Raw genomic sequence first — 17,431 nt, forward strand, 5'->3', positions numbered from 1 at the left:
CAATGAGAGATCTGTACCGAGAGATTGCACTTAAGCGAATAAACAATTGCGCGCGTCATCCCATCAAGCGCCTTTTCCAAATGCGCGCGCGAGCGACTTTTGAGATCACCCCCTCAGAGCTATTGGTTATTTGAGGTTGCGTGGTTTTGAAACCCGTTAAATCCCGCGCTCGCGAGTCGACTCCGTCGCGTAAAATGGCAGACCGCGTTTGTTCGTCTCTGCGGTTGATGATGGAGCCGGGGTCTCGGCGAACCCCACACACACACACACACCCGAAGCGGCTTTGCATGCAGCTCAAAGTCAACACACTTAGCGTTAGACGTTCTGCAGCACACACGCAGACAAACACCGTAAAGGAGAATCGGGAATTTTTCTGTAAGCTTTACGTTTTCTGTGAGTGAGTGAGTAAGAAGAGAGAGAGAGGAGAGAGGGAGAGAGAGAGAGAGAGAGAGAGAGAGAGTTGAGATCTTCACTCTTCACATGAATGCACTCGTTATACAGGGATCAGCGCGCGAACATGCTGTGGAAACTGGTGGAAAATGTCAAGTATGAAGATATATACGAGGTAACGAGAAGACAATCTGCATCCGCATCTGCTTTTTCACTGAATGATTTATACAACATCAAAACTGCATTCGGTCGTATTGCTATATTTATATATTTCTAATATGTTTTGTTCAATAGCGGGTTTTTTTGGTTATTTAAATAAGGAAAAATCTAACTATAAATATTTTATTTACACGCATTTTGTCGTAGGCCTATTCATACTAATTCGTTTTTACCCAATAGCTTATTTTTGTATTAACAATGTAGTGATTTAGCGGGTTGTTTGATTTCCTTTCAAACCAGCTATTTGTTTACAGAAGAGTTTTTTTTTATGTATTCTAAAATTTGTTTTAAAAACGAATTGGTAAAAGAGGCACGTTTAAATGATCATTTTTTTAATGATCTATTTTTTGTTTGTATTTATGTGAGGTGCAATTAAAAACTGCAAGGGTTAGCATAAAAATAACAGGGAAAAAAAAGAGAAAATGTCATGGTTTATATGCAGCTTCTCGCGTTATTTTCTTGAGAGCCTGCCATCGATTTATTATTAAGGGTATGGCATCTACAGAAGGAGAGGACGCGGTGTCACGCGTGGGAGTCCCGTGGATTCCCCTGAATGAGCTCGAGCTCGTGGGAGAGACTCGTGGTGGTTTTTGGAAAAGCCTCGCGGGATGCCGACCCAGAGAGTCACACATGGCTTTTCTCTCACAGTCACCGTCACGCGTGTAATTAAACACTTCGACCCCGGTCCGTGAAATCGACCATTATACGAGCTGTTTAATGGGGCACCATTAGTGGAGGACTTCAAACTGTCACCCGGTGCAAAAACAAAAAACTAAACTAAAATTATGCTTATTGTTGCAACTTAACAATTCATTTAAACCGCGGTAAGTGCAATAGTGTTATCGTGAAGTTCATGTTTTTGTTTATCATAGACCTGGGCCTGGTTAAACACACATGCATGGGAAACTATGGTAAGTTTGGAATAGGAAGGGCTTAGTTGCGGTACACAGGCTCAAAATAACATTTTTTTTTATCGTTTAAGTGCTTATTTTTATAATTTAGCCTAAACTTGCCTGTCTAACATTAGTGCCCTATATGGTGGAATCTAGTTTTGCTATTGAGAGTCTTAATAGCTCCGGTGACTACGATGTCGTGTTTATAATGCACATTAAAAGTATGCGAGTAGCGCTCGCGAATGAGGCCTCTGTCCATCTGCCTGTTCAAAGCAGCTGATTCCGGCGATTCGTTTGTTCTGGCTGGAGATAAATGAACTGTGCGCGCACAACAATAACATAAAAGACAACAATGGCAAAAAGGAAAGAGGTCCGGACCCGTGCATGCCGGACCTCAAACAGAGAGGGAATAAAACAGAGCACGAGTGTTTCCTCCTCCTGAATGAACGTCACTTACAGCAGCAGCGCCTTCACGCTCCGCTGCTCCCCACTGCTTTAAGTATTCCCGCAATATTAGAGGAGTCATGAATAACAATTATTCTGAGGAGGTGTAGCGAGGCGGACGGACGGAGCACCGCACTCTGGAGCAGAGCGCCGGATCGGGAAGAACGGAACCGAGATCCGGAGGAACGGGGCTGTGTGGGAGAAGCCGTTTGAGCTGAAAGAGAAAGAAAAAAAAAATCAAGTTTTTCGCTCCGCGCGGTCATGAGGAGTTGAGAAAGGAGCGCGTTTTTTGTCTTCAGGCGAGCGTGTGTCGCGTTGCCGCGTGTACTTCTGCTCTGAACGAGCTCGCGTTTTTTCGTCCAGATGTTAGTGCACACGTATTCCTCCACGGTGAGTCTGAGGACGCCGAGAAAGATACTTTCTTGTAGCCGCGTGCCGAAAAGGTGACATGCGGCGTTTTGCTTACGTTACGAAAATCAACCACGGGTCTATCGTGAAGTGTAGATATTTTTTTGGGGCGCATTTGTGTAGCTAACCAGAGTTACAAATACAATGGTTTAACTGTGGTTAAAGTAGCAAAACCATGGTTACTTTGTGGTTTAATTAGTAAAAGTAATGCATCCGTTTTTGGCTTTATTTGTGGTAAAACTATGCTTGATGTTCGCGAGGGTTCGTGCGTTTTAAAAATGTTTTGTTCAGTTACTACGCACGAAAATGCAACTATTTTGAAAGCTTTTACACTTTCTTTGATCACCGCCGATGCGGGGTACAGCCCATGCCCTCTTTTAAATGCTCTTTCGGTGCCGCTTGGTTCGTTCCAGTGGCACCCAAAAAGTTTATTTCTAAAAACGAGAAGGTTGAAAACAAATGGTTGGTTTGTGATTGTATTGTTTTCTCGTTTGAAGGACCGCCATGACGGGGTACCGAGCCACAGTTCCAGACTGTCCCAGCTGGGTTCGGTCTCTCAGGGTCCGTACTCCAGCGCCCCGCCGCTCTCCCACACGCCTTCCTCGGACTTCCAACCGCCGTACTTTCCGCCGCCGTACCAGCCGCTGCCGTATCACCAGAGCCAGGACCCGTACTCACACGTCAGTGACCCGTACTCTCTGAACGCCCTTCACCAGTCCCAGCAGCACCCGTGGGGCTCCCGGCAGCGGCAGGACGTGGGCACGGAGAGCGGAGCTTTACTGCCGCAGCCTCGAGCCTCTTTACCGCAGCTCTCGGGTCTGGACCCCCGGCGGGACTACTCCACCGTGCGCCGACCAGACGTGCTGCTCCACTCCACGCATCACGGGCTCGAGGCAGGGATGGGAGATGGTCTGTCCCTTCACGGCCTGGCGCACGGCATGGAGGATGTGCAGGTGGGTTATTTTTGTTTTGGCTTGGAAAATAACTTCTTTTGTCGGGATGGAAATTGCACAGAGCAAAAATCATTTAAGCATGTTTATTTTTATTTTTTTTCTAAAAACGTTGTTTTTGTTCGATCCAGCTTTGGGTCAAATATAGTGTAGAAACAGCATTTTTTTAACGATTTCATTTTTATTTTTTTTTGCATTTTAAATGATTGCAGTAGCTCTATGTAATTTTCTGACCTGTTGACATTTACAAAATTTTTATCAAATTCGTTTTTATCTGTGAACGGAATCAGCACAAGTGTTTAGTGGGCTAATTCTAGTAGAGCTTGATGTTATAAATAGCCTAAAGGCTTGCTTGTTACCAGAAACGCGTTATGTTGTGGTTGTAATCACATTTTGTTTTTTGAAACTATATTTCAACGTTATAAATAATATTTAAAAGCCTGCTGTTTAACTTAAAAGTACTGTTGCAATAAAAAGGACAACTTCACCTTAAATCTGTTAAGCCATGCTCAGTTTACATTTATAACCATCTGTTTTTTTAATCAATATATCTCTGCATACATCAAATTTCATTTATGCGTTTATGCGTTCATCTGACTGGACAATGATTGGGCTTATATTATAGAATAAGGCTTATATTAATAAAGAAATACATTTTGTATAAAGATTATTAAATACAGTTACTTTTGGCGATGCTATCGAAAATTAATTCAGAAAACGTACATGGAAATTAGTTAGTGAAAACATGTGTATGAGACCTAAACTTAATTAAAAAAAAAAACATTTTCAAATTCCTGATGTTTAATATTTGGATTAATATAATAAATATATAATAGTAATGCATTTAAAAAAAATCAGCCTGGACTGGAAATTAGTTTTATTTATTTAGATTATTCATTTATTTATTTATATATTTTTGTCAATGACCCCGGTGGAATCTACTGGTATAAACAGTAGACAATTGTTCTGAAGTGATCTGTATTTTTGTACTTGCTTGCAGCGTTTGTTTTAAAAGTTAAACGGTTTCTCGTTATGCTGCCTTTTCAGGCTATGGAGGACGCAAACAACGGGATGAACATCCTGGATCAGTCAGTCATTAAAAAAGGTAAATTGAAAAATGTCTGGAAGAAACGTGTGCTGTATTTAATTATTTGATCATTTCGCATTTTCAACGATCACTGGGTTTTGGGGGGGTGACAAATGCCGGTAGAACGGAATTACTGTTCTGTGGATTTAGGGCAAAAAGTCATTTCAGGTGAACACACCTTGGCACACCTTTCCACGCATGCGCAGAACCACATCTGGTATTTAAATGATGTCACCTGTCTATTTTCTTAACCTTGGGCGACGAGCTAAAGCAAGTGGGACTGGAGGCCATTGGGTATTTTTAGAATCATATTAACGTTATAATCGATGCGTTATTTGTGTTACTACAAATAATTTATTCAGCCAACAAGCGACCAACTTATCGTCTATTATAGAAAGTTATTATCATCCGTCTATTGTCTTTTAATCATTAAAATAGTGACGCGGATTTTATATAGCGCACCACTTTGTATAATTTTTTTGACATATTTACTCCGAGATAAAGCCCTCGTGGAGTCAGTAAGAGCTCAAGCAGCACTCCCCGGGCTCGTGTTAATATTTGTCCGTTATGAGGGACGTTCGCCGGTAATTTAGTTAACGGAACGCGGGCCTCCCAGAAGAGACGGCCTTTAAGTGGCCGCCGTGATGGATGGTTTTCTGAGCGCGGATCTCGTGAGCTCGTTTAGAGCTCGTTTTCTCTATTATCCCCTGTAGAGACCTCCGCGGGCTCGAGCGCTCGTTACCCCATTAGCGCTTAAGTTAGTAGACGTCTTTGACGGCCAGCTTTTGGGTTCGTGTGGAGGGGAGGGGGCTGGTTTGAAAAATAGGTGCTTAATGTTATTAGCACGTGTCCATCGCCAATCGATAATATAATAAACGAGCGTTGTAAACGGCGCTAAAATGTCACCGTGGAAACAAAAGCTGTCAGGAAGGTGTAACTGAATTGAACGGCAGTGCCTGGAAGCATTTCTGAGTGCAATGCTAGCAGCACAAATTGAACCAGGCCTTTATTCTTTAACGCCGTCGTCGTTACATAAACTTGTTTGGATAAAATGGCCTGTTACGTTATTGAAAATACCGCGCAATTCTGGCTTTCTTTCTGTTGCGCGCGCGGAATTAACGTGAGAAAGCAGGAGCGCGCGCCGGCAGCTCCGCGGGCGCGTGCGGGGTGACCCGGGCCAGCCGAGGGCTCGAGCTCACGGCGCTTTCACGTGCCAAGATTTCACGTTACATAACGTTCCCGCAAGCCTCAGCTGTCCGTAACTAGCCTTAAATATTATTTTAAAATAATAACACCTCCCGCTACAGAGTCAGGCGAACGCAACCGGTGCTCATGTTCAAGCCCGTGCTAAAACCAGAGGTCTTATTATACGTAGCTCAATTTTCTGTGTGCGCAGTTCCGGTCCCGCACAAGAGCGTCGCTTCTCTGATGATGAACAAAGACGGCCTCATCGGCGGCATCTCCGTGAACGTCAACGAGGTCTTCTGCTCGGTTCCCGGCCGCCTGTCGCTTCTTAGCTCCACGTCCAAATACAAAGTGACGGTTGGCGAGGTCCAGCGGCGCCTCTCTCCGCCAGAGTGCCTCAACGCTTCTCTGCTTGGCGGGGTGCTACGGAGGTGAGAGCATCGATAAATCAGCATCCACGTTATTAAACAAAAGCCATATTTTTTATTTTTTTATTAACACCTGGGTTAGGACCACGTCTGCTGTTTCCGACCGGAAGTCGAACACGTTAGCCGTTGAACGAATTTCTTGTTTGTTTGTTTTTTTGGGGACGGTGTTGAATTGCTGCTGTCTGAACGTGTCTGCCTTTTGAAGATTTCACTTTTTTCCACTGTGCTTCTTTGCTGCCGACCCCGTCATAAAACACGTCTCTAACTGTGCCTTCGCCGTCCTCAGGGCGAAGTCGAAAAATGGCGGTAGATCGCTGAGGGAAAAGCTGGAGAAAATCGGCTTGAATTTGCCCGCGGGGAGACGCAAAGCAGCGAATGTCACTTTACTGACGTCTCTAGTAGAAGGTAAAGCAGGACATCTGATTCTTATTTCTCATTTAGATATTTGTTTGAGAATTCAGGGCCTTCCGTTAAAAACAAAACAATAGCCAATTATAATAGAAAACAAGCCCCGATTTTTTTAACGCACTTAGTTTCAGTTTAATCGTGGGTCTCTAATAGTTTTACAATTTAAGCCTAAAATGAAAATGTGAATTCACGAACACGTTAGGCTAGATAACGTACCATTGCCTTGGGAGTTTCTCTAATCTGATTTATTTTCCTTAGGCGGTGCAAATAGTTAACAGATGCGTAAGCGGTAAAACGACGCTTTAAACAAGTGCAAGCTAATTTTACATAATTATTGTTGTGACCGTCTGATTGTTTCTGCACCGCGATGTTTCATTCGCTTAATAGGCTGTCTCTCCCTCCAGTTCGTTTGCAGCTACGGCCGCAATTTAGCATAAAAAATATTAAGCGAGGATGTGGAGTAATTCCATCTCACCATATTGTGTTTATTTTTCATTTCCAGGAGAAGCTGTTCATTTGGCTCGGGACTTTGGCTACATTTGTGAAACTGAATTTCCCACAAAGGCCGTGTCTGAATATCTGAACAGGCAGCACACGGATCCGAACGAACTGCACTCGCGAAAGAACATGCTGCTCGCCACAAAGTACGTACGCGACGTGCCACGGTGACTGACATTTGCGCGCATTCGTTGCTTTCTTTGGAAGCTGGTATAGACGCCCTGGTCTGAACAAATGCGTAGCCACATTTCGAGGTGAACGCCGAATCCATCACGGACTGTCGTTTTGATGGCTGTCCGCTTAGTGCCTGGTGCGTTTTGACACGTTTAGCTGGTTTCTAATGAGGCAGTTCAGGTCCGGCAGAAACACGCGTCTCTTATCCATCTCAGCCTGGCACCGAGCTAGAAACTCATTATATTTAAGTGAAATGTTTCAAGTCTTAAAGTGCCAGCTTTCCCCTTGAAGTTTTGCCTAAGGTCATCCCTCCTCCCTCGCCTCTCCTTTCACAGTCTGTCTGTCAAAGTCCCGTCAGTCAGCCCGCGCCCCCGCCCCTGCACGCGCCTCGGGCTCTCGCGTTCTGTCGCTCTGGAATGAGAGAGAGGCGCGCCGCGCTCTCCCGACTGGACAACAAGACTGTTTGTGGTTCTGAGACGCGAGAGCGAATGTGGGTCAAAATCTGACAAGTCCAGACAACTGCAGATGCCGCAGCAGGGCTCTGCAACGCTGCCAGTTGGAGGCATTTGAACTGTTTGTCACAAATGACCTTTTAAAGATTGAAGTGTGATCGTTTGCTCAGATTCTTATTTGCATTGCACCTCAAAGCGTTGTACTAGCATTAAAACGGGACACGAGCAGTTTTGGATGCATGCTTTGAAAAAGATACGAATTTAATATGGTTTTTCTTCATTTGTAAAATGGTCCGTTTAATTAATTAACCTTACGTTTCAGACATTATAATATGATTTAAATTGATACTCGTATGGTTGTTGGATGTGTACTGGTCACAATACTCATAGTTTCAGAGAAGCGTGGAGGTCAGATTTTAGGAGGACCATGTTATCAGGCCATCTGGGCATATGGCTAAAATATCTGCCTGTATTTTTCTATATGATTCCCCAAAGCAAGAAAAGCATGAATATTGAGAGCGCTGCCTCTTTCAGGAAGCGAAATATGCTGAGAACGGAATATTCCCTAGTAATGACAGATAAAGACGCTCTCCCAGAAGACTGAAAGTTAAACTGATGGCTTTATTCTAATTGATGGGCTTTGCTCTCAGAAGTAGAAATATGCAGGCTTTGCTCTGAGGATTTCAACTTCTCTCTTTCCTTCATGTGTATGGACAGTGAACACTGGAGAGTTTCATTTTAAAGTAGACGCCAGCCTTTTAACGAAACATATTTTTGGAGACCTTTTGCTCGCAGTGTCGTTGGGTATAAGAAACGTGCCTTTTACCCATGATTCCCAGAGACACCACATAGCGACTGAACTATCGCAAGCTTGAACCTGTGTTTTCTATTACTCAAAAAAATTATGAGCATCTTAAGCACATCACCATTATGTGAGATATCGAGATGGACAAACATGGGCCTGATATGAACAAACGATTTTATCATATTTTGTTTTAGTTTGATCTCTGTGAGCCTATAACATGTCACCCTTTTTTTTTTTTTCATTTTATCAATTTCATCATAAATGTCCAAATGCTGAAGTCACAGTGTTTGTAATTTATGGATGAGGGTTTTCAGAGTTGTTATGCAGTGGCTTTGATATTATGTATGAGTTCTCCTTTTATAATCAATATTTCACACTCAGTTAAAAGAGTATGTAGATTTATATATAAAGAAATAAGTAGGAATATCCATGGCAGTAGAATGACAGTTCTTTTCAGCTTCTTTGGGAGTCAGAAAGGCTTCTTTTTTTTTTTTTTTAATGGAATCATGGCTGATGTCTTTTCCATTTGATTGTTTAATTCAACTTATGACTTAAATTCATTTCTTGAAAAATGTATGCTGTAATCCATGAGCGAGCAGGTCGCGTTTCTTTAACTGATACTGAAGATCAAGCACGTCCTTTCTGATATATGTTCTGATAAATGTGAATGAAGAATTTGTCATGCTTGATGTGCCATGAAAAAATGTCATGACATTCTCTGATTGGATCACAGTTGTGTAGATGGTAAAGCAATTGGATAGGACACAGTTAGTGGGATTGATCCTGAAACCCACCTGACTAGTCTTGCTGTAGGCAGAGCATGTCTAGACCCCACATTGTCCCATTAACAGAATGTTGTGCATTTATTGGCATGTTAAGTCAAAGTTGTTTTGCTAAGGAATAAGGAATAAAATATAGCTTCTCCGTTCACCTTGTGCAAACACCCAGGAGCGTTATCTTTTATATCAATACTAATTGTGAGACATAAGTCATTGTTGTTTCTGAGTGTTTGAAATATACAATTAGCTTTAAATTACCCAGCGGTCCCAAATTCAATGTCAATGTTAATTCAACATCTGGTCTCAATGTTAGCAGCTGATGTTGAAATTTTGTTGTTTTGAGGTTGCAATAAACGCAATAATATTAAACATTAATAATATAATACAGTATATAGTATAAACAATTTTATCGGACAGCATAAGTCCAAAATCCAATGTTAAGTCAAAGTCAAATTGGCATCAAATACTGACGTCAACCAGATTTTTATTCTCAACCGTAACCCAACTGTCCAACGTCAACCTGACGTTCTATCAACATCCTGTGTCTGCTGGGTAACCTCTAATACATTAAGTCTAAATGAAATCAAAATGTGCAATATTTATTTTGATGGCACATTGCTAGTCCTAATATAAACAATCCGTGCAAGTTAATACACTGAAGAAAAAACGGTCATCTTTAATCAAAATCTGATCAATTGTTTCCGCTCTGAAATGGCATTCCTTCTCCGATGACGTCAGTTCCAGCCGTAGTTGGGACACAAAATCCTCAACCTCACCTAGGTTCAGGGGCGTGGTTAGATATGGGCCATTCATACAAATTGGCAACTTGTAAAATATGAATGATTTGCAATAATAGCATACAAATTGTTATACAAATTTGTATGATCGGGCTTTAATTCTAGTGCATCGCTATACACGTGCATTTGTTGACCAAACCATGCCTTTTTTGCGGAATTGTGCATCTGCTCAACACAACTTGCTTCTAAAATAAATGTTTTGGGAAAGAAGCAGCCATTCACCCCATTAAAAGTCGCAGTACCATCAGAATGATTTTAATGCTGATATTTTAAAAATACATTTGTTTTAATATCCGTAGACTGCTCTCCAATAAACCCTGTATAGTTAGCTGCGGCTGACACTTCTAGCAAGAATTGTTTGTTATTATTAGAAAGTGTGGATCGTTTTTGATAATGGAAGCTAAAAATTGTGAGCTCTTTTTGTTTCTCTTGCGTAAAGTGTCATGCTAGTTATACCTCAGTCCATCACAGGTGTTACATTCATTGTAAGAGTCACCATCTGAGAGCCAGTAAATACAGTTTTAGTTTACATTTCACAGCCAAATCTTTAAAACGTTTACAGTTCATTATTCATCAGTTCATCATTTTCTTAAAAAATGAAGGCCATGACTAATAACTAATTTTGGTTCCCCAAAGTGTTTTAGAACACGTTGAACTATTTGAAATATTCTTGATGGAACCATCAATGCCAGTAAAGAACACTTTTGTAAATTTGGTTGTATTTCTTCTGTATCGATGATGGAAAATTCTGGGTTTCACCCGTCTCTCTTCTCTTCCTAGGCAATTGTGTAAGGAGTTCACAGACCTGTTGGCTCAAGATCGCACTCCATTAGGAAACTCTCGGCCCACGCCCATCCTGGAGCCAGGAATCCAGAGCTGCCTGTCACACTTTAGCTTCATCACACACGGTTTTGGCTCTCCTGCCATCTGCGCCGCCCTCACGGCTTTGCAGAATTACCTGACTGAAGCCCTTAAAGGCCTCGACAAGATGTTCCTGAACAACCCCACCCCCAACCGACACACACCTGCAGACGGCTCCAAAGGAGCTGGAGAGAAAGAGGAAAAACACAGGAAATGAACTGTGGAAATACGATATCAAGGAAATCGAGTCATGTTCAGAGATTCTATAAACTCTAGTTTTATGACATTGCGTTTTACATTCTGGGTTGAAGGTGGCAAGTGGACAACAGATCACGGGAAAACGAAAGGAACGATACGTTAAAAGAGACTGGAGGACACGAGTCTGCTGTGACACGTTCACCATCTTCATCTCATTCGTGTGCGAGTGTGAAAATATTCAAGGAGTGTTTGTGAGTGTGTTTTTGTGTATCAAAAGTATGACATTTTACATGATGTTAGATGCAGGCTGTCCTTTACACACATGCTCATGAATCTGATACCTAATATTTGAGTGTTCATCGGTGTAATGGCCAGCACACGGGAGGACAGGTTTGCTTGGGATACCGGCGGAGACACTTTTAACTACTATATTTAATTATGCTTATTACAAAATATTATAGGTGCAGAGTTTTGCGATATTAAGTTCACTCCACGCAACTTTCGCCAAAACTACACCTACAGTAAAACAATCATCTTCTGTCCATTAAAAGTGGTTGCACAATGACAGATACGCTCCACGTGGATTTCAAAGAGGCAGAATATTCAAATATAAGAGATTTTATTGCATTTAGTAATACAGGCGGTACGATGAAATTGAGTGTTAACAAAATAGGCTGTAAATGTGCAACTATTTATGCTGCAACAAGCATCGTGCTATTTACGTTACAATCGATCACAGATGTTACATCCAGTATGATTTATGACAAAGATTCACCGTCTGACAGCCCATAAAATACACATTTACCTTACATAAACGCAGCAATTCATTACAAATTAAGTTCTCAGTCTGATTATTGATATAAAGATTACAAGCCGAGATTTAAAAACACTGAGATTTAACATATGCTTCGAAACACCTTTGGCAATATTCAAAAGAGCTTGTCTACTAAATGAACAGGGGGATTTTGTATTTTTGGTTGTATTTCTTTGTGTTTGAAACTGCTATTGCTTGTGCTGTCTTGGCTATTTGGTTGTGAAAATGTGAGGACATTTTCAGTTAAGTTACTTTCGACATGGCAATCATCTTAGCCGACCAACTGAATCAACTATTTCACTGATAATCCATCTGTTGTTTATGTATTTTTTTAATATATGCTGACATTTACACAGAGCTAAATCAACAAAGAAAACACATTTTATGGCCTAAATATTGTTTATTGGTTTTACAACCCTACATCAGCTGAATGGAAGCTTGCTTTGACCGAAAAAAAAATGACTCTTGAAAATAGACATAAAAAGGGTCCCGGAATTCGTGCGCTTTCTCGTAGGCCGCATAGAACTGAGGTGACCGCGCGTGCTGGAACACGGCCACGCGCAGCCTTTCCGCGCTCGGGAGTGCGCACTTTCTCAGTTCCGCAAGCTGGATTATGGCCTGTCTGTCAAAGTTAATATTTGGTTAACTGTGTGAGGAAGGTTCTTTTATTTATGTTTGTATATATTTATTTATGCTTAATTTAATGGGCGTTTGTACATAGGAATAGACTGGGTCGTCTATCTGTGACTGTCTCTGTGCGTGGGTGAACGCTTGTTTTAGATAGCATCTTGTATTTTTTGTTTCATAGATACGGTGTTATGTGGTGAAGGCTAGAAGTTGGTTCTTGTCTGGTGATTTTCATTTACCTCGAAATAAGAATAAATCGTGTGTTTTATTGTAGTTGTTGCTGTGTCGTGTTAACGTGGTCTACGCGCACGAAACATTTCCAAAAGCAATTTTAATAAAAAAAAAAGTGCCTAAATTTCGAATAGCCTACCTAAAATTAATGACCAAATAAATAAGGCGTTTACGTAATGATATACCATTAGTCCATGCAATTATTTTATCTGAAAAGTAGATTTTTAGATAGGCAAGAAGTCAGGCAACATGCTACCTCATAGGCATTATTTCAAGACAATAGTAGCCTAATATCATTAGTTTTTGTATAATCAAAGGTAATAAATAAATGTAATCATAAACTCCTAAATTCTTCCTCAAATAAAAACACATTTTTCTTTATAAAGACAGAAATAACTATCTTATTTACCTTTAGCCTATTTTTTTCTAACATTTTATTAATTCAAGTAACAGAGCAGAAGCAGGGCCAATAATAATAATATGAAAAATAAATACATTGCATGTCAGTGGTGATAGTATTGAAATATTTTACGACAGTACAGACCATTAAAACTTTGTTGATTAGCGGCAAGGATTTAAGCTACTGTCAAAATGTAAAAATCTCTCACGCAAAGACCGATATGCATCTAACATTATTCTAAATATTATCAGCCTACGTAAACATCTCGTAATGTTTTCATCATCACGCCGACTTGTAACGCAATCAGCAGAACGGAAATGAACAAAACTCGGAAATGACAAACGGAAACGAGAACAGCGATCCCGCATCTTCCCGTCTCGTCTCAAGGCAAGCAAAGAACGCCCGAATTTATCGAAAACGATCCCTTGAAGGCGCGTGTTCGCGGTCGCGGCGGTAAAGTGAACTCATATCCCGGCCGCAGGTCAGACCCCCGCGAGTCCCCGCGCGCATCAGCTCGCGCTGGTGTGTTTAATGCGGAGGAGCGCGTGGCCCGCGGGTTCCGTCGCGTGACTCGTCATGCGTGAAGTATTGTGACCCAGGTGCAGCACCCGCATGTCCGCGAGCGACGTGGATCTCCGCGAGATTCACAGATTTCTCTTCAGCAGAAAAAAAGACTAGCCTCGCTCTCACCCACGGGACTTGAAACAACACAAGCCGAGATCTTTCATCCTTCCCTCGAACTCGGTTCTCATTACCTCTAAAAGAAAAAGAAAAATACGATACGCTACAACAAAAACCCATAAGGCCAAACCAATAATATCGGTGCTTTTATACTCGATAATTATTGATATGTTATTTTTTAAATAATAAAGATTTGAAATAAGCGGGCAAGTTTTTTTTTTCAAAGCATAAATATAAAATATGCCCTATGGGCTCTAACTGCTAATAAGACCCAACTCCGCGATTTTATCAAACAACTGAAACCTTTTTAAATTCTTTTATACAAAGATGCAACCAATCCATGGCTGGTTTGGAGTAGGACATAGACCTATGTAACTAAAAGTTTAATTATCGGTCATTAAAAATCTGTTTAATTACCTCATGATCAAAAGAGGGAGGAGTAAAATATCAAATAAAAATCAGTTTGATCGTCTTCATGACTGAATCGGTTTGAGGTGGTGCAGTCGTCCTAAGACGAAAGGTTTAAACCTTGTGGTGGAAACTGTCTTTTCTATCATATTTTTTTTTCTGGGATGAGAGGGCGAAGAAGAGCTTTGTTTGAGCGCAGGTCCCTCTGCTCGCTGTCACGCAATGGACTGTAAAAATGGTTTATCCAGACACGCGCCAGGCGCGCGTAATTCCTGCTCGAGGCGCGATGGCCGCAGGCAGCGCGAGCCTAACTGATCAACCTGGATATTTCATTATTCATTAATTTACTGTTTAACAAATCCCGCTCATTATCGCGGGAGCGACCGTTCGGCGGCAGTTGGTGTCAGGCGTGGAGAATTGGCCCATTTGATCCTGAGCTGCTGTTTTTTTTTTTTCTCTCCGCGCGCGTGTGTATTATTATTATTATTATTATAGGCTATTCAACGTCCCGAAACAGCTCGAGATCGTCATGAATAATAAGCGGCGCGCGCGCTTGTCAAAGCCCGTTGAGCGTGACACAGCCCGTGGAAGAAAAAAAAAAAATCAAGGCGATTTTAATATAACCCCCCTCACCCCAGTCACTATTTGGAAAGACAAAACAACACGCTGATAAACAAATGGAAATATGCGATTACTACGGCAGTGACACGCGGACGGAGGGGCGTCCAGAGCAGAAGGGTCTCGTCAGACAGTTTAAAGGTTGTTTAAGCGAATATATTTTGGAAGACCAAACACGTGCCCCAGCTACCTGACAGATAGCGCTCAAATAAGTGCGCTGATGCATCCCACCTACCTGTGCGACAGCCCCAGGCCCTGCGAAGGGCAAAATCTCGGCCAGCCTTTTTGTAGCCAATCATAAACGCGCACCGCCTGTCAATCATTTCGCGTCTTCGGGTTTGCTTTGGAGAACGCGAGCATTTAACGAGAGGGGGTTTGCTTGATTTCTGGAGTAGTTATCAAAAAAAAAGTTTTGTCTTTTATCTTTCTTTTTGCATTTTAGGATAATCAATAGAGTTATTGCAAGTGTTTTGTGATCGCTTGTTATTTAAACAACCACCATTTAATGTAAATTTATTTAAATGCACTTAAATATAAAATGAACCTTCTACAAATTTATTTACAAAACGTCAGAGCATCACACTGGCAAGCCCAGAGACCCTATAACAGCCCTTAAGAAAAGATTAAAAATGTATTTCCGCTAAATAATTTCCTTAACAATAAAACAGATAATTTTTTTCTCTCTTTGCTGGCCCTTTTCTGCTCTGGCTTTGCTTTAGAAATATCAGTGGCTCCTGTAGGACGAACGGCTCGTGAGTTTCCTCATTTGTAAGTCGCCTTGGATAACAGCGTCTTCTAAACGATCAAATGTAAATGCAGGCCTCTTACAGTAGTAAATGGTTAATCATTGTCATCTTTCATTAACTGAGCATGCTCTCGTTACCGGTGGAAGCGCACGGTCTCTGTATGCATAACTTCAGTTCTGTTTAATGCTTCACTGAATCAAAACACCCGCCATGACCTCCTCATTCACCGCTGCTTTTACCTCAGCTCTGCGCTGGAGCTCTTCCTCCAACAACGAGGTTCACTCAGAGTTTCGAATCAAAGAACACACCGAGGTGATCACTCCAGGTAATGCATTTGATTTAAGATTCTTCAAGGGTTACTTGCCTTTGCTTTTCTTTGTTTTGCATTGAAGTTTGTCTGCGAGCAGAAAGAGAGAGCGGGCTATAAATGTACAAGATTTCAGCTCCTCTCCAGGTAGCAAACATTCATAAATACACACGAGTTACCAAGGCAGGACTGGTTTTATTTGATGTGTGTTTGTGGTTTTGGCTCATTGGGTTTGTGTGAGTAAATGATTGATTATGTTTGGCTTTGATGTTTCCTCTAACACACACACACACACACACACACACACACTAAAAAGCAAGCTTACAGTATTTTTCACCTCAAACTCTTTCTTTCACTTGCCATCATTCAGCATCTCAACTGAAAAATACATACAGTCAACAGATTTCCCCCCCTTTTATTGTAACAACTTTGTGGATTTATTAGGGGAAAAAAATTAAATGTATTCAACAAATATTCCAAATTCTGTACTTTTAAAAATAAAGGTTCTAAAAAGTGGCCATGGAACCATTTTTGGTTCCTCAAAGAACCTTTCAGCGAACAGTTCCTAAAAGAACCTGATTTCTTTAAGCGTGAAGAACATTTTAATCATCTAAAGATTTTTTTCCACTATGAGCTACTTTTTGGTTCTAGATTGTTCTAGATTGCTTCATGGAAGCCAATAAAGAACCCAGCATATGTATTAGTAACTAAATGGCCATGAGGATGCTGCTGATTTGACCGAATGTGTAGTGAATCAGGTTTGTGTGTGTAATTGTGTGTTAGTTTGTGAGTTAGTTGCTGATGCTACTGAGAAAAGAGAAAAACAGGTCAAGGTTATGAATTCAGAACACACAGAAACAATCTACCGCATCACATTTTAAAGGATTAGTTTGGGGAACAATGAAAATTCTGTCATCATTTACTCACTCTCGTGTCATCCAACAAACTCCCGCTCTTTTCCATACAAAGGAGGCATATATAGAATCAGATATAATGGTACTTTATTTAATCCCTAAAGAAAAGCAGAGGCATTGCAGAACACATAAATTACACAGCAAATATAATACCATACAAAAGTAAGAGAAAGATGTGTCACTGGCGGCTGTCGAGCTTTCAAAAGGACAAAAACACTAAAAGATAATCAATGAATGACTTTTCTGTCTGCTTGTCATGCACATATCATGTTATGCATCATATGACTCAAAAAGATTGGATACTGTCTAGTGCGGTCGTATGAACTATTTTTATAGCGTTTATATATATATATATATATATATATATATATATATATATATATATATATATATATATATATATATATATATATATATATATATATATATATATATATATATATATATATATATATATATATATATATATATATATATATATATATATATATATATATATATATATATATATATATATATATATATATATATATATATACATTTTTTTTTTTTTTTTTTTTTACTTTTGTTCACTTTATGCTTTGATTCAGAGAAAAATGGCATAATAATGAAACATCATTGTTGGTAGATCGAAATTTATGAAAAAAAAAAACCCTTTACTGTACAAAAGAGGTAGCAACACGTTTTCCAGATTGATTTTAAATGTATA

General features: G+C 40.6%; 1 protein-coding gene across 4 annotated transcripts; it reads left to right on the forward strand.

Moving 5' to 3' along the window:
- The first annotated feature begins 410 nt into the window (after positions 1-410).
- On the forward strand, positions 411-12,690 carry tfap2b (transcription factor AP-2 beta). Of its 4 annotated transcripts, none has more exons than XM_043220446.1 (7): positions 411-565; positions 2,852-3,307; positions 4,352-4,409; positions 5,767-6,007; positions 6,291-6,409; positions 6,915-7,056; positions 10,698-12,690. In XM_043220446.1, the coding sequence occupies exons 1-7, from the start codon at positions 485-487 to the stop codon at positions 10,993-10,995; spliced, it is 1,395 nt and encodes a 464-aa protein (XP_043076381.1). In that variant the 5' UTR covers positions 411-484; the 3' UTR covers positions 10,996-12,690. The 4 variants fall into 4 exon arrangements, with proteins under 4 accessions (XP_043076381.1, XP_043076382.1, XP_043076383.1 ...); XM_043220447.1 differs by having other exon boundaries at positions 5,788-6,007; XM_043220448.1 differs by lacking the exon at positions 411-565 and adding an exon at positions 1,852-2,336.
- The last annotated feature ends 4,741 nt before the right edge of the window (positions 12,691-17,431 follow it).

This window comes from Puntigrus tetrazona, chromosome 20 (genome assembly GCF_018831695.1).
Source record: "Puntigrus tetrazona isolate hp1 chromosome 20, ASM1883169v1, whole genome shotgun sequence".
Taxonomy (NCBI): domain Eukaryota; kingdom Metazoa; phylum Chordata; class Actinopteri; order Cypriniformes; family Cyprinidae; genus Puntigrus; species Puntigrus tetrazona.

What these genes read in the sequence shown, in the direction of transcription:
- tfap2b (XM_043220446.1), top strand. Translation starts at nt 485, where the DNA reads ATGCACTCGTTATACAGGGATCAGCGCGCGAACATGCTGTGGAAACTG. An exon ending in ACGGCATGGAGGATGTGCAG is followed by an intron (nt 3,308 to 4,351) that starts GTGGGTTATTTT and finishes CTGCCTTTTCAG; the next exon opens with GCTATGGAGGACGCAAACAA. An exon ending in CTTGGCGGGGTGCTACGGAG is followed by an intron (nt 6,008 to 6,290) that starts GTGAGAGCATCG and finishes CGCCGTCCTCAG; the next exon opens with GGCGAAGTCGAAAAATGGCG.